At 42.1% G+C, this 24,810-nt stretch overlaps 1 protein-coding gene across 2 annotated transcripts in view; it reads left to right on the plus strand.

Annotated features, from left to right (window-relative positions):
• Window positions 1-18,821: 18,821 nt before the first annotated feature.
• adhfe1 (alcohol dehydrogenase iron containing 1) overlaps window positions 18,822-24,810 on the plus strand; it is a 203,121-nt gene continuing 197,132 nt past the window's right edge. The window contains exon 1 of one of the 2 annotated variants that reach the window (XM_060905933.1): window positions 18,822-18,938. In XM_060905933.1, the coding sequence (XP_060761916.1) occupies window positions 18,886-18,938 (53 nt within the window). In that variant the 5' untranslated portion in view covers window positions 18,822-18,885. The remainder of the gene's footprint in view (window positions 18,939-24,810) is intronic. The other variant, XM_060905934.1, reaches the window with a different exon arrangement.

Consider the following 24,810-nt stretch of genomic DNA (forward strand, 5'->3'; position numbering starts at 1 on the left):
CTGATCAGCACAAACCTTCAGACAGGAGGGTGACACACCATCTGGGCCAGGTGCCTTCCTGATCTTCTGTCTGCAAAAAAGCTGACAAACATCCTCTTCACAGATCTTGAGTGCTGGTGTGGGGTCAGAGGCGAGAGGAGGCAGAATAGCAGGGGGTGTACCGTAAATGGGTCTTTAATGTCCGGGGGGGGGGGGGGGGGGGGGGAGAGAGGTGTGAATTTGTTGAATCTGGAGTAGAACACATTCAACTTGTCAGCCAGTTGATGGTTCATTGCAGTGTAGGGGGATGGTCTCCTGTAGTTAGAGATATTCTTCAGGCCTGTCCACACTGATGCCAGATCGTTGGCTGAAAGGCTGTTTTTGATCCTTTCAGTGTAGCTCCTCTTAGCTGATTTCACCTCTTTCGTCAGTGTGTTTCTGGCCTGTTTGTACAGGACTCTGTCCCCACTTCTGTAGGCCCCCTCCTTGGCCTGGCGAAGCTGTCTGAGTTTTGCGGTGAACCAGGGTTTGTTGTTATTGTATGTGCAGAAGGTCTTGGTGGGCACACACATATCCTCACAAAAACTGATGTAAGATGTCACAGTGTCAGTCAGTTCATGCAGGTCTGAAGCTGCAGCCTCAAAAACACTCCAATTAGTGCAGTCAAAGCAGGCTTGTAGTTCCACTTTGGCCTCATCAGACCATCTCCTCACCATCTTAACTACAGGCTTAGCAGATTTCAGCTTCTGCCTGTAGCACAGGATAAGATGAACCATACAGTGATCAGATAGTCCCAAGGCTGCATGGGGGACAGAGTGGTATGAGTCCTTTAAAATAGTGTAACAGTGGTCCAGAGTCAGTACATTTACATGCACATCCAAATCGAGCTGCTGTCGGTAATCGAGCTGAGGGTCCCAGCAGGGGTGCCAGAGAAATCCAATCCTACATGCACACAAGGAAATCGAGCTATTGTGTGAGGTGCATTGTGCACCCGAGCCACAGGTGGCGCTACACGCCCCATCGTGTTGGTACACTTCCGGTTGTCGTCATGAAGAAGAGCTATTCAAGACTGCAGTGTTGCCAGATACTGCTGACGTTTTCCAGCCCAAAATATGTTCAAAACCCGCCAAAATGCACTTAAAACCACCCAATCTGGCAACACTGTGAGTATAAAAAAAGTTATCAGTTCTGTGTTCACAAGAAGTGTGTTTGTAGTTTGTATGTACAAACAGAAGTGTTCCTAATAAAATGGCCACTAAGTTGAAGTTGATCTGTAATGGTGAACATATTAACTGTTAGCCTGCTAATAACTTACTTAATTGGAAATGGGTGCGTACATGCCCAGACACAAGTGTTCCTAATAAAGTGGCGGCTAAGGTGAAGTGTCATGCCAACCGAGGCTGTTTTTTTTTTTTCGACCGAGGCTGTTGTGTTTCTCGCTTGTGGTCTTGTCACTCGTCACTTCCAGAAGGGGCAGTGCTGAAGTAAGCAGCTCAATTACGTATCTCGATAGGGTATACATGCACTAAGTAGCTCGGCAAAAATCGCATAATCTAGGTCGTGTAGCTTGATTGCAAGGAATCAAGTTCGGTTCAATTTCAGCCTAGCTAAGGTGTTTCCATGCCATTTAGAACTTCGCTTTCAGTCGAGCAACGGCAGAAATTCGCTTTTCTCTATGTGGATGTAAACGCACTGAGTGTTAGAGTCCCTGGTGGGACACTTAATGTGCTGTTTATATTTTGGCAGTTCGTGGCTAAGTTTGCTCTGTTAAAGTCTCCCAAAACAATGAGCAAAGAGTCCGGGTGGGTTTTCTCCACATTGTTTATCTGGTCAGCCAGGTGTTGTAACACACGCCTGAGGGGGGATGTAAACTCCAACCAGAATAAACGAGGAAAACTCTCGCGGAGCATAAAATGGTTTGCAGTTTATGAATAATGTCTCCAGATGAGGACTGCATGATTTATTTAGAACTGTGACATCAGTCCACCAACCTTCGTTAATATAAAAGCAGATTCTGCCTCCCCTCGTTTTCCCCGTGAGCTCCATTTCGTGGTCCGCTTGGTGAAGGTGAAATCCAGGCAGATGGACAGAAGAGTCTGGAATGTGCTCACTGAGCCAGGTTTTGGTGAAGCACAAGGCAGCAGATCTGTTAAAATCTGTGTTGATTGTGTTGAGGAGCAGCAGTTCGTCCATCTTATTGGCCAGAGACCGGACGTTAGCCAGGTGAATAGACGGGAGCGCAGTGCGAAAACCCCGCTGCCTCAGTCTGACGAGCCCGCCGGCTCGCTTCCCCTGGTGTCTCTGGCGTCCTCGGCGTAATCTATAGAGAGCTGCTGCTCCCCCGACAAGTAACTCTGAAAAACTTTCCAGATTGATGAAAGCCGATGAAAGAACTTTACTGGTGGTTAATCCAATGTTTATGAGTTCTTCTCTAGAGTATGTTACCAGCGAAGAAACGCAAGAAACACAACAAATACACAAAAATGTAGAAAGTACAAGAGAGCGAAGTACCGAGGCAACCGTCCATGGCGCCATCTTGGATTTTGATAACATTACCTGGATAGCTTTCTTTCATCTCAGAAATATTGCTAAGATAAGAAATATAATGTTACTACATGATGTGGAAAAAACTAGTTCATGGTTTCCTTACCTCCAGGTTGGATTATTGTAATGCCTTACTGTCTGGATGTTCCAATAAGTGCATAAACAAGCTCCAGTTAGTTCAAAATGCAGCAGCAAGAGTCCTTACTAGAACTAGAAAATATGACCACATTACCCCTGTCTTATCCACACTGCATTGGCTCCCAATCAAATTTTGTATTGATTATAAAGTACTACTATTGACCTTTAAAGCACTAAATGGTCTCGCACCACAGTACCCGAGTGAACTTCTGGTCCTCTATGACCCGCCACGCCTACTTAGATCAAAAGGTGCAGGCTATCTGCTGGTACCTTGTATAGTGAAGGCTACCGGTACATCAGGGGGCAGAGCCTTTTCTTACAAAGCCCCACAGTTATGTAACAGCCTTCCAAGTAATGTTCGGGAATCAGACACAGTCTCAGTGTTTAAGTCTAGGCTGAAAACATATCTGTTTAGTCAAGCCTTTTGTTAATTGTGTTTATGAGGTAAAGGTGTAGATCTGGAGGGTCCTCAGACATAGAGTGTTTTGGTAAACTGGGATGTACGGATGCTGTCAGTCCCCACTCACTTGCTCACTCGAGTTTGTTGATGGTGTAGTGGCTGGCTGCTTTATGTCCCGGGGCTCCCTCATGCCTGTGTTATCTTCTGGCTCTCCCCTTTTAGTTATACTGTCATAGTTAGTTTTGCTGGAGTCCCTGCTTGTACTCAGTGCAATATGTATACTGTTCCTACTTATTCAGGCAACATTGGGCATACCTAACAACCTGTGCCCCCCCCCCCCAATCTGTCCCTCTGAGTTACATGTCGGTCCTGGGATCTTGTACCGATCTGAGCAACTTCATCTCAACTATAGGATGTTTTGTCCATGTTCAAATGGTGGTGCTATACCAGAATGTGTCTTTGGGCATGTGGATATTTTTTGAATCATGATATCCTATAATCTGTGAAGTTTGAGCCATATCAGGCAATGCATGGTAAATTAATGACTCACTTCCTGTTTGCGTGGCATAATGTATAAATTTATTGGTTCGCCATTTCTACATCTGTGATGTATCGCAAGTCCCTTCGCAATTTAACATCAGCAAAATCTTCACATGAAGTGTACCAAATATGGCACGGATTTAACAAACTGCCGAGGAAGAGTTCGTTAAAACGTATCATGTCAAAATGTGCAAAACCAGAAATATCTCACTTCCTGTTGAGTATGGCTGATGCATTGTATAGGCAAGTTTGTTCATCTCGGGCCACTCCACACACCCACCAAATTTGACACAGGTAGGTGAAACTATATACTGGGCAGGAGTCTCCATGACATATGGGGGTGATATGGAGTCCCCCGGACACACTTGGGGTCAAGCCCCTATGGCTGAGTAGCAGTGCGCATGACTAATGTGTGTACCAAATTACATGAGTTTTTGAATATGTATAGGGTGTCAAATCTATAGTTTTGAACTAGGTGGCGCTATGGAGCTAATGAAGCCCAACTAGACTAATTTACCATATCACCTCAAATTGTATCATAGCACAAAATGTCTGTGCAAAGTTTCATGAGCTTTTATCCATTGTAAGCCCCTCAAAACAGCACTGGAAAATTTCAAAATCCCACATTCCATCCAATATGGCTGACTAACTGATGGGCGGAGTCAAATGCAACCTAGTGATACTTTGTCCTCACAAGAGTATCGATCACACTAAATCTCGTACCGATCCAAGCAACTTCATCTCAACCATAGCTTGTTCTCGGGGGCGCTATAGAGCTACGAGACCAGGCCCAGTCCCTTGCTCAATGTAACTTTGTGATTTCATGCACATCTGATCAGTGTGCCAAAATTTGTGAGTTTTTGAACATCGCAGGTCCCTCAAAAATGAGTTTTTGCAGAGAAAAATAAGCATAATAAAAATTAATTAATTAAAAAGAAGAAAAAACATGCCAAAAAACAATAGGGTTTTGCACCTACAGTGCAGACCTTAGGCCTGCACCCAGGTGCTCGGGCCATAATAATAATAATAATAATAATAATAATAATAATAATAATAGGCGACATGGTGGTGTAGAGGTTAGGTAGTGGGATTTTGAAATTTTCCCGCGCTGTTTTGAGGGGCTTACAATGGCTAAAAACTCATGAAACTTTGCAAATATATTTGTCCTCTGATATAATTTGAGGTGATATGGGAAATCAGTCTAGGTGGGCTTCCATAACTGCATAGCACCACCTAGTTCAAAAATACAGATTTGACACCTTAGAAATGTTCGGAAACTCATGAAATTTGGTACACACGTCAGTCAAGCGTACTGCTACTCAGTGATAGGGGCTTGACCTCAGGTGTGTCCGGTGGACTCTATAGTGCCCTCATATGTCATGGAGACTCCTGCCCAGTATATAGTTTCACCTATCCATGTCAAAATTGGTAAGTGTGGGGAGTGGCCCAAGAGGAACAAAACTGAAATACACATTGTTTTAGCCAATTGACTTGTGACAGGATTTGTGATATCTTGCATGATGTTGAAATGGCAAACCAATAAATTTATACGTTACACCACCAAACAGGAAGGGTGTCGTAAATTCACCATGCATTGCCTGATATGGCTCAAACTTCACAGGTTATAGCAGATCAGGTTTCTGATGATATCCCCATGCCCAAAGTGAGCCTCTTATGTAAGCGCCACCATTTGGACCTGGACAGTAAAGATTCCACTGCCGAAAAATTCTGACTCATGAAATTTGGTACACACATCAGTCCTGGCCACTGATACTCAGGGATAGAGGCTTGGCTTTGAGTGCGAGGGCCCTTTATCACAACTAGTGGCTATATTTAGGGCCCAAGCACCAAGGTTGGTGCAAAGCCCTATTGTTTTCGGCAAGTTTTATTATTATTATTAGGGCCCAAGCACTAATATTGTATTCATACGGATTCTTCTTCTTATTATTATTATTCAACACTTTGCCAATTTGGAGGTGGTTCCCATGGGCGAAAACTCATGAACTTTGGTAAACATGTCAGTTATGCGCATCGAAACTCATCCATAGGGGCTTGTCCCCAGGTGTCTCCAGGGAACTTAATAGCTCCCCCATATATCATTGAGACACCTCCCCAGTATATAGTTTCACCTATCCATGTCAAATTTGGTAGGTGTGTGGAATGCCCCTAGCTGAACAAAATTGCCTATAGATTGCATCAGCCATACTCAACAGGAAGTGAGATATTTTTGATTTTGTGTGTTTTGATGTGTTACTTTTTAACAAACTCCTCCTAGGTGGTTTGTTGGATCTATGCCATATTTGTATACCGTACATCATATCAAGATGTTGCTGATGTTAAATTGCGAAGGGATTTGTGATATATAGCAAGATGTTGAAATGACAAACCAATAAATGTATACATTACGCCACGCAAACAGGCAGTGAGTCATAAATTCACAATGCATTGCCTGATACGGCTCAGACTTCACAGGTTATAGAATATCATGGCTCTAAAGATATCCACATGCCCAAAGACACCCTCTGGTTTAGCGCCACCTTTTGGATATGGACAGGAATGACTGCATTGCCAAAACACCTGTTACATTTAATGTACTCTTCCTAGGCAGTTTGTTGTATTCATGCCATGTTTGGTATATGTCATATCAATATGTTACTGATTTTAAATTGTGAAGGGATTTATGATACCTTGCAAGATGCTGAAATGGCGAACCAATAAATTTATGTTCCGCCACACAAACAGGATTCGTGTCATAAATTCACAGTGTAGACTTCCAGGTTGGATATGGCGTGAGTGGCAAGGCGTTGTTGTGGCTCCCTAATCTTTACTTTATATTTTCTTGTTTACCCCATTAATATCTAGTATTATCGTTTACAACAGTAAGTTAAAGCAATTCTTGAAAGAATAGACCATTTTAATTATGTCTAAAAAGCCTCTTCGCGACAGAAAACCAAATGATAAAGAGACTCCTAATTTGACGACAAGCAAGACTAGCCAAACCTCAAGTATGGAGCTAACCGAGCAGTTTAAAAAACTCCGCTCTGCGCTTCTTTCAGAACTTACTCAATCTATTCACACGGTCATAAAGCAGGACCTTGATGCAGCTTTATCTCCTCTTAATTCTACGTTAAGCCAAGTGAAATCGTTATACGAGTCACATGAGGAGCGGATTGGTGGAATCGAGGCTACTCTTGACCAAAGCGAACAGAGACTTTCTCTCGTCGAAGCTAAACTTGCCGCTGTTCAGTCTGAAAACACCTGGCTGAAGGATAAAGTTGATGATTTGGAAAACCGTTCTCGCAGGCTCAACTTAAGAGTGGTTGGCATTCCGGAGAGGGTGGAGGGATCTAACCCAGTCGCTTTTATGACACATTTCTTCGAGGAACTATTTGGGAAACATTTTTTCCAGACCCCCCTCGTTCTCGCTCGTGCCCATCGGCTCGGACCACTTGCCACATCAGAAGCGAGCGGTAACCAACGCCCACGAGTTTTCATTGTTGCATTCCACAACTATCAAGATAAACAACGGATTTTTACACACAGACGTCAATGAGAGATGGCCTTTTGGGGCCACAGGATTTTCCTTCACGAAGATGTCAGAGCTGAACTGGGACGCAAGCAAGCGGCTTTTAAGGAGGTGAAGGCTCTACTCTATGCAAAGAAGGTCAAGTTTAGGATGGTGTACCCAGCTCGCCTCCGAGTGTCGTTCAACAATACGGAGTTGTGTTTCGATACTCCTGGAAAGGCGATGAACTTTTATCACGAACATTGGGGCTCCGGCACCTCTGGTGCATCAGAATCTCTTGACTAAGGTAACATAACCTAGTGTTAACCTAAACCGTGAACAGTGTGTGGTGCATTTTGTTTTGAAAGACGTTTTAAAGTGCATTGGACTCTGTTATTATGGACCATGCACAAATCGTTCTTCTCCCTCCTAAAGTCGATACCAAGTTGAATGATTTTGGTCTTCTGTGATTATTAGCATGCCACTATAGCTTAATCAGCCTACTATGAGGGAGAAACATTGGCTGGGCTTGGCTCAGTTTCGTTTTGAAACCTAGACCTTTATTTTTTAATTTTTCTTAGAGCTTGGGTTGTTTTCTACTTAACTATTTCCTCATCTTATAATGGGGCATTTAGATTATTAAACACTCAACATGTATGGGGTTCTGTTTTACATACGGCCTTGGGAGCCACTTAATAAGTGTTTTTTCTTTGTGTGTGTGTGTGTTAACTTTGTTTCTTAGGCGATGTCAAATCGGATAGTCTTTAGATTGGTTAAGCCTGCGATCCTCCTCAGGTTCTTTAATAGAGGTGGATCTAGGAAAGTGTTCTTGTTGTTTGAGTTGTTTCTGTTTTTACTTTTTTTTTATTATTTTTTACATTATTTTTAGTTTTCTCCCCCCTTTTTTTCAGTTCTTACAATGCTAATAGTAAGCCTAGGACTCAAGCCTACGGTATATTACAGTCATACTTGGCCTATGTAATGTGTGATATCCTTTCTCACTCTACTGACATCTCTACACCTCTTTTAGGTCCCCTTAATAAAATGTGTCATCACTTCTTTTATATTTTTCATCCATTACTACCCTTGACAAAATGAATAGCAGCCCAGTAGTACGTTTTGTTTCATGGAATGTTAACGGACTAAATGGTCCAATTAAACGCTCTAGAATTTTCTCCTACCTTAAATCTCTCAATGCTGATATACTGTTTCTACAGGAGACACATTTACGAGTAAAGGATCACATTTGTTTACATAAAGCTTGGATTAGCCAAGTCTATCACTCCAGACACGATGGTAGTTCAAAAGGGGTTGCCATCCTAATTAATAAAAAAGTGCAGTTTACACCGACAGAGGTCATCACTGATACTCTTGGTTGTTTTGTCATAATCTGTGGATGTCTTTTTCAAACCAGAGTTATTCTTGTAAACCTCTATGCCCCTAACTGGGATGACACAGACTTTGTGAATAAACTGTTATCAACGCTCCCAAATTTAGACACTCATAAGCTCATTTTGGGAGGTGATTTAAATTGTGCAATTAATCCTGTATTAGACAGATCATGCTCCAAAACATCAACCCCTTCAGGCATGGCAAAGGCATTCTCTGCTTTCATGGCTCAAAGTGGTTGTATAGATCCATGGCGATTTCTCAACCCAAATTTGAAACGGTTCTCCTTTTTGTCTCCAGTGTACCACTCCTTCTCGCGTATAGATTATTTCTTTGTTAACAGTTCATTCATTCCTTCAATAAAAACAGCCGATTACTTAGCTATCATCATTTCCGACCATGCCCCGGTTGTTCTGGATATTTCCTTCGCTCTGAATATAAAGCAACGTCCATTATGGAAACTGGATCCTCTTTTGCTATCTGAGGAGGACTTTTGCAAATTCCTGGCAACCAGTATAGATGTTTATATTGCCATAAATAAAACTGATCAGATCTCATACTTTACGCTCTGGGACTCACTTAAAGCCTACCTTAGGGGGCAAATTATCTCATATACAGCCTTTAAAAATAAGAAGCGTTCTAAGGAGATATTGGGCTTAACTGAATCTATAAGTAAGCTTGACCAGCTCTTCTCTGAGTCACCTAATGCAGAGTTGAACAAGAAACGGATAGATTTGCAAGCTAAATTGAACATTTTAACCACTAAACATGCAGAACAACTTTTGTTTAAAACCAGAGGGACTTTCTATGAATATAGAGATAAATCCAGTCGTTTACTTGCTCATCAATTAAAATGCCAGGCTGCATCTCGTCTTATCCCTCAAGTAACGGATGAACATGGTACATTAATTTCAGACCCTAAACACATAAATGACATATTTGTCACTCATTTCATCTCACTTTACACTTCTAATTTCCCTACAGATACCACCCCATGATGACTTTTCTGAATAAAATGAAAACCCCTTCCCTTAGTCACTCTGATGCATCTACCCTTGAACAAAATTTAGAGATAGAGGAGGTCCTCAGTGCCATTATGGCCATGCAGAACAGAAAAACTCCAGGCTTGGATGGGCACCCTGTCGAGTTTTATAAAAAGTTTAAAGACCAGCTTGCCCCACTCCTCATGGCAGTTTTTACTGAATCACTGGAGAGAGGTTCCTTACCCCCCACATTTTCTCAAGCATCTATCTCACTTATTCTCAAGAAAGATAAAGATCCCACCCATTGTGGTTCTTATCGTCCGATATCTCTTTTAAATGTGGATGCAAAGATCCTAGCTAAAATTTTGGCCCACCGGATGGAGAATTTTCTTCCAACAATCATCTCTGAAGATCAAACTGGTTTTATTAGAGGTCGGCATTCTTTCTCGAATGTACGTCGCCTTATCAATATAGCATATACAAAAAACACAGACTGTCTGCCTGAAGCAATTATTTCTTTAGACGCAAAGAAAGCGTTTGACAGGGTCGAGTGGAAGTATTTATTTGCAGCATTGAATAAATTTGGCTTTGGTAAAATTTTCATTTCGTGGATTAAGCTCTTGTATAAGGATCCACAAGCAAGCGTGCAAACCAGTGACTTGAGATCATTTTTTTTCCCTTGAATAGAGGCACAAGACAAGGTTGCCCACTCTCCCCACTCTTGTTTGCCATTGCTATTGAACCACTTGCCATAACCTTATGAACCACAACAGCATTTCAGGGTATAGTAAGAGGGGGGTTGGAACACAGGGTTTCATTGTATGCCGATGATTTGTTGCTATATGTCAGCCATCCAACCACCTGCGCAGCTAAAATTGTTTCCATATTAGAAGAGTTTGGGAGATTTTCTGGATATAAACTGAATTTGCAGAAAAGCGAATGTTTCCTACTAGACTCTCCAGCACCATCTGGACAAGTACCATCTGGACAAACACCTTCCCTTCCTTTTCACATTTCTGGTTCAGGTTTCAAATATCTAGGAGTTAAGATTATGAAGTCCTTCACTTCCCTTTCGTCAAATTTTACAGCACTAGTTAATCAAACGAAGGATGACTTCAAAAGATGGTCTGCTTTACCTCTTACTTTAGCAGGCCGTATAAATACTGTAAAGATGACGGTTCTCCCAAAGTTTTTATACCTCTTTTAGTGTTTACCTCTCTTTCTTACCAAATCTTTCTTTCAACTGCTAGGTCAAGCTGTGACCTCATTTATTTGGGGCAATCAAGTACCGAGAGTTAAGGTGAATCTTTTACAAAGGCAGCGAAGTGTAGGTGGATTAGCCTTGCCCAGTTTTATCCATTACTACTGGGCTGCAAATGTCCAGAAGATACTTTATTGGTTACACACCGCTAACACAGACTGGTGTATTTTGGAAGAACAATCATGTAGACATTCAAGCCTTAGGGCTTTAATTTACTCATCCTTACCTTTAAAGCCTTCTCGCTTCTCCTCTAATCCTATAGTTTTCTCTCTCTCTCTCATTATCTCTAGCCGCTTTATCCTTCTACAGGGTCGCAGGCAAGCTGGAGCCTATCCCAGCTGACTATGGGCGAAAGGCGGGGTACACCCTGGACAAGTCGCCAGGTTATCACAGGGCTGACACATAGACACAGACAACCATTCACACTCACATTCACACCTACGGTCAATTTAGAGTCACCAGTTAACCTAACCTGCATGTCTTTGGACTGTGGGGGAAACCGGAGCACCCGGAGGAAACCCACGCGGACACGGGGAGAACATGCAAACTCCGCACAGAAAGGCCCTCGCCGGCCATGGGGCTCGAACCCAGGACCTTCTTGCTGTGAGGCGACAGCGCTAACCACTACACCACCATGCCGCCCTCCTATAGTTTTGTCCACACTAAAAATTTGGAACCAGTTTCGTTCACATTACAAATTTCTTTCTGCCTCTATCCTTGGCCCCATTCACAATAATCACTCATTTCCTCCATCTACCATGGACTCGTCATTCATGGAGTGGTGGAAGAGGGATATTTACTGTTTCCAGAGCCTTTACAGCTCCAAGACCATGGACAGTTTTGAAGATCTACAGAAAGAACATAATCTACCCAGACAATTATTCTTTCAGTATCTCCAAATACGACATTTTCTCAAAACTAGTTTCCCCTTTTTCCCCAATCTACCAACACTGGGAGCCTGGGAAGACTTAACTCTTTTAAAACCAGAAAGAGGTATAATTTCTGTTGTATATCAGAAACTATTGTCTTTGGATGACCACAATTTAGCCAGAATTCAGTCTAAGTGGGAGGATGAGTTAGGAATGGAGCTGGGAGACTATTGGGACTGTGCACTTACAAAAGTTAATTCATCATCATCCTGTGCACTCCTGGCTCTTATTCAGTTCAAAGTCTTACATAGAGTACATTATAGTAAAGCCAAATTAGCTGAAATATATCCAGGAGCAGATGCAAGCTGTAATAGGTGTTCCTTTTCTCCAGCTAATCTTACACACAGTTTTTGGTCCTGTCCTTCCCTTGAAAGATACTGGTCTGGAGTGTTTGGGACTTTGTCTGAGGCACTCAATATATCCATTGAACCAAACCCCTTAACTGCAATTTTTGGTGTTCCGACGGATACAGTTTCAAAGACTCATTCTGATGTCATTGCTTTTACCTCACTGCTTGCCCGCCGTAGAATTCTCTTAGGATGGAAATCTTCTACACCCCCTTCACTAGCCCGATGGCTGGAGGATACTATGCTCTTTCTTAAATTAGAAAAGATTAAATTTACTCTTAGAGGGTCAATGAAAAAATTTTACTTGAGATGGCAACCCCTTATCACTTATTTTGATAAGTTAAAAGAACTAGAGGCTGAATCCACATACCGGTAGCTTATGTTACCTTCCCATGATCTTTTTGAGTGTGTAGGTCTAGTACACATGAAGCTGCTCTTGAACACCTGGGCTTATTCAATTATTATTGTTGTTGTTATTATTATTATTATTATTATTATTATTATTATTATTATTATATTTTTAAATCCTTGTTTCCCCCCAATTATTATTATTTTACTGTATTTTTTATTCTCTTCTTGGCTTGAAATTTACTTTATGGTATTGTTTATTGCTGTTCTATGTTTTATAAAAGGAAATAAGGTGGAAACTGCTTTTTACTATCTTTGTCTTAGTAGACAATGTCTACTTCACCCTCTGTATCACTCTGGTTTTCATCAATAAACAGATTGCAAAAAAAAAAATTCACAGTGCATTACCTGATATGGCTAAAAATTCAAAAGTTATAGAATTTGATGCTTCTGATGATATCCACATGACCAATATGACCCTCTGGTATAGTGCCACCATTTGGACCTGGACAGTAATGATTCCATTGTCTAAAAACTTTGACTTATGAAATTTGGTACTCACAGAATTTTCTATATTTCTGCATAAATATGACCTAAAACATCATCAGATTTTCACACAAGTCCTAAAAGTAGATAAAGAGAACCCAGTTAAACAAATGAGACAAAAAACTTGGTCATTTATTTATTGAGGAAAATGATCCAATATTACACTGTACCTGTGAGTGGACCAACAAAGATCACTCCAAGAGCAAGGCGTATAACAGTCGGTGAGGTCACAAAGGACCCCAGGGTAACTTTTAAGCAACTGAAGGCCTCTCTCACATTGGCTAATGTTAATGTTCATGAGTCCACCATCAGGAGAACACTGAACAACAATGGTGTGCATGGCAGGGTTGCAAGGAGAAAGCCACTGCTCTCCAAAAAGAACATTGCTGCTCATCTGCAGTTTGCTGAAGATCATGTGGACAAGCCAGAAGGCTGTTGGAAAAATGTTTTGTGGACGGATGAGACCAAAATAGAACTTTTTGGTTCAAATGAGAAACGTTATGTTTGGAGAAAGGAAAACACTGCATTTCCAGCACAAGAACCTTATCCCATCTGTGAAACATGGTGGTGTTATTATCATGGTTTGGGTCTGTTTTGCTGCATCTGGGCCAGGACGGCTTGCCATCATTGATGGAACAATGAATTCTGAATTATACCAGCGAATCCTAAAGGAAAATGTCAGGACATCTACCCACAAATTGAATCTCAAGAGAATGTGGGTCATGCAGCAAGACAACGACCCTAAGCACACAAGTCATTCAACCAAAGAATGGTTAAAGAAGAATACAGTTTATGTTTTGGAATGGCCAAGTCAAAGTCTTGACCTTAATCCAATCGAAGTGTTGTGGAAGGACCTGAAGTGAGCAGTTCATGTGAGGAAACCCACCAACATCCTGCCATATTACAAAGTGGGTAGAAAGTGGAACAAAAAGATTTTCTGACACAGGTTAAACATTATCAGTTTGTTTGTTTACAAACATGAGAATTACTTCCTCATTTATGCAAGCACTGACATCAGTATATTTTGTACTAAGTCTATGTAAAACAAATTTTAAACAAAAACTATGTTTTGTTTACTTAATACCACATACCGATGATTTAAAAAACATATAAATAATCATCTGGGTGTCGATAACTGTGGACAAAGGTATCCAGTGTTCGAAATACCCGTCTGCAGTCTGCATTTTGCAGAATGATTTTCAAGATTGCAGAAGAAAAATTAAACAACCTGCAATTTTGCAGGATGAAAAAATCAGGCTCGGGATTCAATGGTTCTCAATTTAGCAAATTAGCGGCATTGTAAATAAACTGAAACCTGTGCCGCGCAAACCTGACGGCGTTTTCCAGGTCAAAGTTGAGCAATATCTACGCAATACCGAAGAAAGGCGACGACAACCAAATAAGGGCAGTTGCCATTTTCCGATGTAAGATTTCGTCACTTTTAATACCTGCCGGGAGGACCCGACAACTACCTCGGCAGTGTTCGGCCATGCATCTCCCAGAATTAAATGCGGCACAACAAACATGGCTCCCAAGAAGAGGATTGTTTCTTTGGGGCAAGAGTCCGACAAAAACGCCAAGAAAACAAGGACGATTTTATCGTATCTCGGCAAAACCGGCAGCCAGCATGACTCCAACAACAACAGCGACAGATCGCGCATCCACGAGGGTGACAAAAATGAAGACGGTCGCTGCTGACTAGTTCTTATCTTGCATACATATATATTGGTAAATTGTGTAGGTTTGTATATATTGTATTGTTGACTCATGCAAAATTATACTGATATTATATCCCTTTTGAAGACAGCAACAATATTTTACCTTTATTCATAGATACTTTTTAATATTTTGTTTTCTCATACCAAGCTACACTAATACATGTTTTGTGTACGTTCTATTTTTTTTTTTTTACTAGTGCTGTCTTGCCTGTGGTGCAGACTAGCACAAAGTAAAACAGTTGCCCTGTAAGACAAAGCTCATAGGTTCAGTTCTGTAGCTCTCAGTAGTTCTCAGTTCTGCCATGATTAGTTTGTACCCAGTTCTCTGTTGTTAGTTTAGAGCAGTGAAGCCCCTGCAGTAGTTCTCAGTTCAGTTCATGACCTTGCACTTTAGAAGCCAGGCAAACACAATGAACCCAAACATCTTTCCATTTGCCAGTTGGGTTTTATTCCTTAATGGCATCAATTCTTTGCATCATCGTAAGATGTAACAGAGTGTAGAACTGAAACCTTGCTTTCAATTTAAAACTACAGGTTGCAGATGCAAACACTGTGAATGAAGTACATTTTGGGTAACAATCTATTGTTCAAGCTAGAAACTTAATCTTGACAAAATGTAACATGACGTGTAACATGAAAATGAATGTTTTGTTTCTTGAAGAACAGTTGTATTCTATTTTTTATTGTGGTGATACCTTTATTAGTATGTTGTGTGGAAGGATAATGTGTGGGTGTGATAACTAGTACATTTATGAATTAGTTGGTATACTTCAAGTTGTAGTAGCCCGTAGTGTCAGGGCGAGGGGGATGAAAGACCTGTGGCGGTATCATGGAATGATAACTTTGTTGCAGAGAAGGCTCTGTGAAGACTGAAATTAAAAATAGAGTGAGAGAATAAAGAATTACAGTAATGCTATGAGTTGTAAAGCTAGATATGATGTAAATATAGGCATTATTAGGTTGAGAAGGGTGTAGTATGGAGGCTTGTGTATTTGCAGAAAATATTTCCAAATTGCAGAACAAAATTTTGACATTCTGCAATATTGCAGAACACTGGAAAAAAGTATTTCGACCACTGGTTTCAATACTTGTGGAATGGTGTCACGTGATCTGATATGCTAAATAATCGGGAATCAACTCTTTTTTTTCCAGTGGAAGTTTGAGTAACTATTCATTCACAATTTACGTATTGAAAGTCTTTTCTGCTTTTGGAATGGCCAAAAGATTGTTAAGGTGTCGCTAATTGTAGCCATTGCTCTAGTAACAAAGAGCCATTCAAAAAAAAAAAAAAGATCAGAGACTGAACTGGAAAAGGAAAAAAAACAATAACAGTGAAGGGAAGCACTATAAAGACATGTAAGGAATGTGGGTAAAGTTGAGAAAATAAGAGGAAGTAATGAAAGGGGAAAAAAGTCAGGAGATACTTTTCTTGGGGCAAATTTCAGCGGCTACCACAGTTTAACATGTAAGCCAAATACACGCGATGGAAGTGGTAATATGGCAGACAACATTGCTAGGCGCCTAAAGATTTAATATGATCCATACTATGGCACTCATTTGCTTTACAAAAATGTGTTTTACTTCCATCAAATTCCATTGAGAATTCCTCCTTTTTTCGAACAAGCAAATACCTGAAATATAAAATAACTGATAGTGTGTATGAAAAAGGCTTTGAATGAAATGGTCATGGGACGAAATGACCCGTATTCATACTCGATGGTCGGTAGAAGTGTCTTATTTTCAGAAAAGCCTGACTTTTTAAATAATATGGGTCAAAACCACACACATCTATCTTCGCTCGATCGTTCAAATTGTGGTAATACTGAGAAAATTCAGCATTGTTTAGAGACATGCTTTCAGCAGCTGCCATCCTAGTTGCTTTGTATATCCACCATCATGGCGGATGCTCATGACGTAGCACATTTTGATCACGTGGTTGCAAGTCATCTATTGAGGTATTTCACTCACGTGACCAAGTCATGTGATGCTGCCATTTTGGACGGCACGGCTCGAATCAGTTTGAATGCGAGGAAGGCGACAAACGAAAAACATAAAAGAAAAAGGAGCGAGATGCAGAAAACACCTTCACTATCCAGCGACGTAGGGCATTTACAGGGCGAGCAGAGGGAGAGGTATTTGCAAAAATTGAGGTTAGCAGGCTTAGAGAACGACGTTTACCTGCTTCCACCAGGATTGTTCACTGACGTATGGAAGTACACGAAGCCCTCGTCTTTACCTGACTTCGGCCCACATGATCTGTATACCTATGTCGTTAAAAACCCATCGCCATACACAGGTATTGATCTGAAAGCGTATACGAGTTTGGATGCCTACAAATATTTTGTGTCAGGCTGGGTAACATGCCTACATCAGCGGGTCGTCCCTGGAGCCGGTGGTCGCCATCTTATTACAGCTAAGGTTTGTTCACATTTTCATTTACTTTCTGTCCTCAGGATAAACAAAATGTTATTAAATGGCATTGAAATAACTTCTTAGTCTGTTGAGACATGGCCCGTTATAAATTTGCTGTTACCAGGCAATGACTAAGAACTGTATTATTAGGGTCGGTGTAGTTGTAGCACTGTATTAGCAACTAGCTGTTAGCAGTAGCTAATGTCAACAACATCATAGCTAGTATGTTACTGTAGCAATGTTTATGTTCAGTCATTTGGATGACTGTTAAAACCTTTCAGTCTCAAGTTTTTCCTTTACTGGATTTACTAGTTTACTGAGCTAGCGCGCTCGGCGGCCGAGCCGGGAGCCATCGCGCGCTCTCCGGCCGAGCCGGGAGCCATCGCGCGCTCTCCGGCCGAGCCGGGAGCCATCGCGCGCTCTCCGGCCGAGCCGGGAGCCATCGCGCGCTCTCCGGCCGAGCCGGGAGCCATCGCGCGCTCTCCGGCCGAGCCGGGAGCCATCGCGCCCTCTCCGGCCGAGCCGGGAGCCATCGCGCCCTCTCCGGCCGAGCCGGGAGCCATCGCGCGCTCGGCGGCCGAGCCGGGAGCCATCGCGCGCTCGGCGGCCGAGCCGGGAGCCATCGCGCCCTCTCCGGCCGAGCCGGGAGCCATCGCGCCCTCTCCGGCCGAGCCGGGAGCCATCGCGCCCTCTCCGGCCGAGCCGGGAGCCATCGCGCCCTCTCCGGCCGAGCCGGGAGCCATCGCGCCCTCTCCGGCCGAGCCGGGAGCCATCGCGCCCTCTCCGGCCGAGCCGGGAGCCATCGCGCCCTCGGCGGCCAAGCCGGGAGCCATCGCGCGCTCGCTCAGTAAACTAGTAAATCCAGTAAAGGAAAAACTTGAGACTGAAAGGTTTTAACAGTCATCCAAATGACTGAACGTAAATATTGCTACAGTAACATACTAGCTACTGTTGTTGACATTAACTAGCTTGCCGTCCAAAATGGTGGACACCGGGGCGTCACGTGACCCTGTGACGTCAGGTGAAATACCTCAATAGAGCTCAGTGATGCGCACACGGACTTCCTCTGTCTACTTGATTCCGCGAAGCGAGCGATTTCATGCACATTATTTGCTAGGGAATCTCCTCAAATTAAATAACTTCCCAGCCACAGAATGGCCTGAGTTTTTTTTTTTTTTGAGATATTACAGAAATAAACATATCTCACAATGACCACATTTCAGAGGGAACTAAATTTCATCGATTTTATGAAATTGAAAGGCTGTCTATCTTTAAGACATAACTGTGAGAATGGAGTGAAAATGGAAAATAACATGAGAAAATAATCCTGTTTCAACAATTGTCCTAAATAGAAAGGAAGAAGAAATACAAAAGAGAAAGATACACTGTAAGAAAAAAAAAAGAGCTGATCAAAAAACCAGACTGAACTGGAAAAGGGAAAAAAAACAATAACAATGAAGGGGAGGGTTATAAAGACATGGAAGGAATGTGAGTAAAGTTGAGAAAATAAGAGGAGGTAATGAAAGGAAAAACAAGTCAGGAAATACTTTTCTCGGGGCAAATTTGATCGGACACGACGCTTTAATACGTAAGCCAAGTACAAGCGATGGGTGTGGTAAAATGGCCGCTTGGACGCTTCACTCCTCTGTAAGGGGCGTATTGACAAATGAGCTGTCCAGATAGATTACGTAGAGATCAGTGCACTAGCCCTTGCCGTAAAATGGCACGCATGCGCTGTACAGATCAGGCAGAGTCGTGAAGCATTAATGTGTTCGCAAATAGGGGACGTTTGGGGAGAAGAAGGGAAAGGACAAAAAAAAAAAAACACCACGATTCGTACGCAGTCATGGCCAGTCGCGATAGGGTGACTCGTTTACTGAGGCAGCTTGCTGTTCAGGCGTAAGTCAAACAACATTTCTCAAAACGAACCAGCAAATGAGTAGATTATATTATAGGGGCATAATAATTAATCTAATACTTGGTAATATAATATACTGCTAGGTAACTTTAAAGCTGTACGTTTTCGCAATTGTTGTAGACTACTTTCTAAATATCTCTGAGGTCAAATGTTATTTCACTTCGAATAACTATAAGAAATAAATATGTATGTTTGCCTTTTCAATTAGACTAGATACAGTGATTTTTTTTAGCAAGGTATCACTGCACACCGTGTAGTGTGCACAGAAGCGCCTACTTTGCCTGGAGTTTTATTGCTTAAGTATGCTTAAGTACTAAAATCTGTTATTTATTAGTCAGTAAAGCAGATCACAGGGTGAACGACAAACCAGACAAAACCACATAAGCGGGAGAATGAAACAAAAGAAAAAAAACTGCAGCAGCTGTTTAACTTTTATGAAAAATAAACATGCCCTCCACTATTAGTGACACCCCTGGAAATTATAACACACTGTAACTGATGCATGCTTCCCATTTAAATTGTACATTTTTGAGTCGATTGGCCTGTGTAGGAGCTTTCAAGCCGACTTCCTGGTTAACTAGGGAGCAAAAATGAGGTGACACCGAGGCCAAATTCCCTTAGTCATCCATCAACATGGAAAAGATAAGAGAACTTACAAAACAAATGAGGAAGAAGTATGTTGACCCTCATCTCATTATCTCTAGCCGCTTTATCCTTCTACAGGGTCGCAGGCAAGCTGGAGCCTATCCCAGCTGACTACGGGCGAAAGGCGGGGTACACCCTGGACAAGTCACCAGGTCATCACAGGGCTGACACATAGACACAGACAACCATTCACACTCACATTCACACCTACGGTCAATTTAGAGTCACCAGTTAACCTAACCTGTATGTCTTTGGACTGTGGGGGAAACCGGAGCACCCGGAGGAAACCCACGCGGCCACGGGGAGAACATGCAAACTCCACACAGAAAGGCCCTCACCGGCCACGGGGCTCGAACCCGGACCTTCTTGCTGTGAGGCGACAGCGCTAACCACTACACCACCGTGCCGCCCCATGTTGACCTTCATAAGTCAGGAAATGGTTATTTAAAAAAAAAAAAGCTACTCACCTGAAAATGTCAATTTCTACTGTTGGGGCAGGAATAAAGTGGATGCTAACTGGAACTGTTAGAAACTTGTCTGGAAGACGACCCAGATTTGTTTTTCCCCCACATGAGGAGGATAGTAAGAGAGGCATAATAATAATAATAATAATAATAAATCCACAAGAATCATTGTTGATGAATTACAAGAAAAAGTAAAATAATAGGGTTTCCAGGTCTGCAAAACCACCATCAGATGCCACCTCCATGCCAACAGATTATTTGGAAGCTATGCCAGAAAAAAAGCCTTTTCTGTCAGTTAACCACAAACGTAAGCACCTGAAGTTTGCAGAATGCTACTACAACTTTGACTGAAACTACAGTGGTGCTTAAAATTTGTGAACCCTTTAGAATTTTCTATATTTCTGCATAAATCTGACCTAAAACCTCATCAGATTTTCACACAAGTCCTAAAAGTAGATAAAGAGAACCCAGTTAAACAAACAAGACAAAAATATTATACTTGCTCATTTATTTGTTGAGGAAAATGATCCAATATTACATATCTGTGAGTGGCAAAAGTATGTGAACCTCTAGGATTAGCAGTTAATGTCAAGGTGAAATTAGAGTCAGGTGTTTTCAATCAATGGGATGACAATCAGGTGTGAGTGGGCACCCTGTTTTATTTAAGAAACCGGGATCTATCAAAGTCTGATCTTGATAGGAGGTGGTGTTCAGCTGGACCTGGCAGGAAAAATTACAGCGGGGTTTGTCTCCCAAGGAGTGGAACCAGTTTGGATTTAATCATCTCACAAATAAAAGCCAACGCAGTTCTAACCTTTTGTGTAATAAGTTAAGTGGGGCTAGAGTGGGGAATAATCTGTGTGGGGGTCAGCCGATGGCCTGTACAGGCCTGGTATACGATTCCTTGCTGGTGTTCCTTTCTCTTATGGCCCTTTTCCACTACCCTTTTTCAGCTCACTTCAGCTCGCTTCAGCTCACTTCAGCCCGACACGGCTCGCGTTTCGACTACCAAAAACCAGCACGACTCAGCTCGCTTCAGCCCTGCTTAGCCCCTAAAACTCGCACCGTTTTGGAGTGGGGCTGAAGCGAGCCAAACCATGCCGAGTGAGGTTGGGGGCGTGAGCAGACACTCCCCTGTGCACTGATTGGTGAGGAGGCGTGTCCTCACATGCCCACACACGCCCCGCGAGCACGCTGGGATCTGTAAACACCGCAAACCCGGAAGAAGGAGAATTACGAATTACGAGAATTTCTGAAGCCTTATGCGCCTCGCCTCATCTATACGCTCTTGCCAGTCAGTATCTGTTGGCGTTGTCGGTGACAACAAGCCACAGCACCAAGACCAGCAACATTAACGACTCCATGTCCTCCATGTTTATTGTTTACTATCCGGGTCGTGAGACTACCGCTTAAAAGATCACTGAATCAGTGACATACAGAGCATCGTGGACGAGTTCGCGGAGCGCAAGGCTCGTCGTATGCCCTTCAAATAATGCGCGCAGTAGGCTATTGATGTTTTATTATGACCAGTGTTGGGCACGTTACTTTCAAAAAGTAATTAGTTATAGTTACTAGTTACTTTTCCCAAAAAGTAACTGAGTTAGTAACGGAGTTACTTTGTCATAAAAGTAACTAATTACCAGGGAAAGTAATTATTCCGTTACATTTTGTTCCCCCCCCCCCAAAAAAAAAAAATCAAATTCAATTAGTGTAATCATAATAAAAGTGAATGTTAAATGTGTTTAATGACTGAAATGGACACTTAACAGAACCAGTTAGTAACATTATCTACACTATATTAATATTTTTGTGGGACAATGTGAGATAAGACATCTATCAAATGTAATATATTTTTGCAGTTATTAAAATTATGTTACTAATTACTGGCCACTGACGAGGACAAACGCTTTGTTCCTCGACATAATGTGCATTGCACGTAAACACTCTTGCCTTTTATTTCAAGTAATGAAAAGTAATGCTGTATTTCCAGTGTGAAAGCGCAGTGCTGGGCTGACCGCTCGCCATCGCTGGGTCTTCTGATTGAAAGCGTGCACAGTAGTGCAGTAGGCGTGGCCTACCTACATATGTTGTCCAAATCTACTCTGATTGGCTTACTGTGCCGTTGTCTCGTGTCTCTCCGCCCCACACGAAAGCAGAGTAAAGAAAGGCTGAGCGAGCAGCGTGCCAGATGAGAACAGCTTTAATAAAGTAACGCATAGTATTTTATTGTAAGTAACGGGAACGGCGTTATAACGATGTAAAAAGTAATTAGTTAGATTACTCGTTACTAAAAAAAAGTAACGCCGTTAGTAACGCCGTTTATTCTAACGCCGTTATTCCCATCACTGATTATGACCCATGTACAGTATGTCACCTAATGTTTTTTTGTTTCTGAGTTACATGTTCGTTTGAAGGACTTAATGTACAAAATAACATAGTTGCACCCCGTAGTGTTGAAATTGGTAAACACAGTGCATTCAGTGAGGTTTGCACCGCCCTCCTTTTATTTCTGACTCTTCCTGTCACCGTTGCAACCTCTGAGCGCTCATTCGTATGCCCTTCAAATAATGTGCGCAGTATAGGCTATTGATGTTTTATTATGAGCCATGTACAGTATCCTAATGTTTTTTGTTTCTGAGTTACATGTTCGTTTGAAGGACTTGATGTACTAAATAACATAGTTGCACCCGGTAGTGTTGAAATTGGTAATCACCGCAGTTGCGGACATTTTGTAGCCTAAAATGATGTTATGATAAGCTTTAATAAAGTGCCCGGTCATTTGCCCCGCCCCCGGCCCGGCTCTGACTTGTTCCGCCACTGTCACTGATGTCACTGTTTGCGCTGCTTAACGACATCACGTGACGTCCACCCACTTTCGCTAACTCCACCCAATGTGTCCACCCACTTCCAGCCAGCACGGTTCAGCGCGGTTGTAGTCGAAATGCAACTCCAACAGCCCCACTCAGCTCGACTCAGCTCGACTCAGCACGGCACGGCTCAGCCGCGTTTGTAGTGGAAAAGCGGCATTAGTAATGGCAGAGGATGAGATACATATGAGTGAGTGGGGAGAGGAGGATGAGAGCAGTAGTTGGATGTCAGGGAGGACAGATAAGGGAGCAAAGAGGACAAGGAATGAGGGATCAGAGAGTGAAGGACAGGTTAATGTAGTTGTGAGATTTGAAGGGGAAGGCGGAGTGAAGCATTTGGACCCATTAAAACTTACGAAAATAATTAAAAACCAAGTTGGGGAAGTAAGGTTTGCTAGAGTCTTAAATGAGGGAAACTTGTTAATTGGACACGGTTCAGAAGAGCAGTGTGGGAAAGCTCAAAGGTTGCAGGCTATCGGGAAAGTTGTAGTCGCTAAGGTAGTGAGATTGTGAGAACATGGAAGTAAAGGGGTAATTTATGGGATTCTTGTAACTGTGGATATGAAGGATCTGGTTAAAAATCTTAAGTTAAGGTGTGGGGCAGTTAAAGATGCAAAATGCTTAACTAGGGGCTTTGAGAAGATAGACTGAGTCATTCTTGATAGAATTCAGCACGAAAGACCTTCCTAGTGAGCTATATTTTGGATTCATGAGATACAGGGTTAGGGAATTCATGCATAAGCCAATGCGGTGCTTTAATTGCCAAAAGTTTGGTCATGTGGCAAAAGTAGAAGGAAAAAGGTGTGCCAAGTGTGGAGGAGGGCATGATTATGGAAAGTGTGGGGAAGGTGTAAACCCAAAATGCTGTAATTGTGGAGGGGGACACAGTGCTGCATACTGGGGTTGTGAAGTCATGAAGAGAGAGGCTGAAATCAACAATATTAAAGTAAAGGAGAAGCTGTCTTATGCAGAAGCCCTTAAAAGGGTAGATGCTTTAAAGAAAGCTAATGGAGAAAATGTTAGAAGGGAAGTTACTTCAGCAATTGTATGGAAACAGAGGCAGGAAATGCTCAGAGAAAAAGACATGGGAGGAAAAAAGGGACCTGGTTGTCTTTATTGCAGGGGTAATAAATGCAACAGCTGAAGTTAGATCAAAAACGGAGAGAATTCAAATTATAACAAAAGCGGCAGTACAGCACTTGGGTATGGTGGGTCTAAAATGGGAAGAAATACGAGATGGGCTCAGTGTGCAGCCAAGTCAGGAAGGAAACAGTTTAGGATAGTCCTATTGGTTATGCTACTCTTACAGTGGAATGCCAGAAGTTTGTTAGCTAATGGACAGGATTTTAAGGAATTCATTGAGAGCAGAAATGAGAAGCCACTCGTCATTTGTATTCAAGAAACCTGGCTGAAGCCTAGGTTGGATTTTGTTTTATATGACTACATTAGTGTGAGGTGAGACAGAGAGCAAGGCAATGCTGGAGGATGTGTAACTTTTATAAAAAGGGGGGTACCCTACAGAATAATGGGGATAGGGAAGGAACAGGAATATGTTGTAGTGGAGGTGTGGGCAGAAAAGAAGAAAATAATAATAATAATAATAAACTTTTATAATCCATGCAAACAATTAGAATACAATGAGCTAGAGAAGATTGAAGGTCAGGATAATGTTATTTGGTGTGGGGACTTCAATGCGCACAGCACATTATGGGGAGGAGATAAAACAGATAATAATGGTTTAGTAATAGAGGCTATGTTAAATGACAGAAATTTAGTGTGCTTAAATGATGGTAGAAAGATGAGAATAGATTTAAGAAGTGGTAAAGAATCAGTGTTAGATCTCACTATAATGTCCAGCAGATTGGTCCCTAAATGTG

Source organism: Neoarius graeffei, chromosome 23 (genome assembly GCF_027579695.1).
Source record: "Neoarius graeffei isolate fNeoGra1 chromosome 23, fNeoGra1.pri, whole genome shotgun sequence".
In the NCBI taxonomy this organism is placed as follows: domain Eukaryota; kingdom Metazoa; phylum Chordata; class Actinopteri; order Siluriformes; family Ariidae; genus Neoarius; species Neoarius graeffei.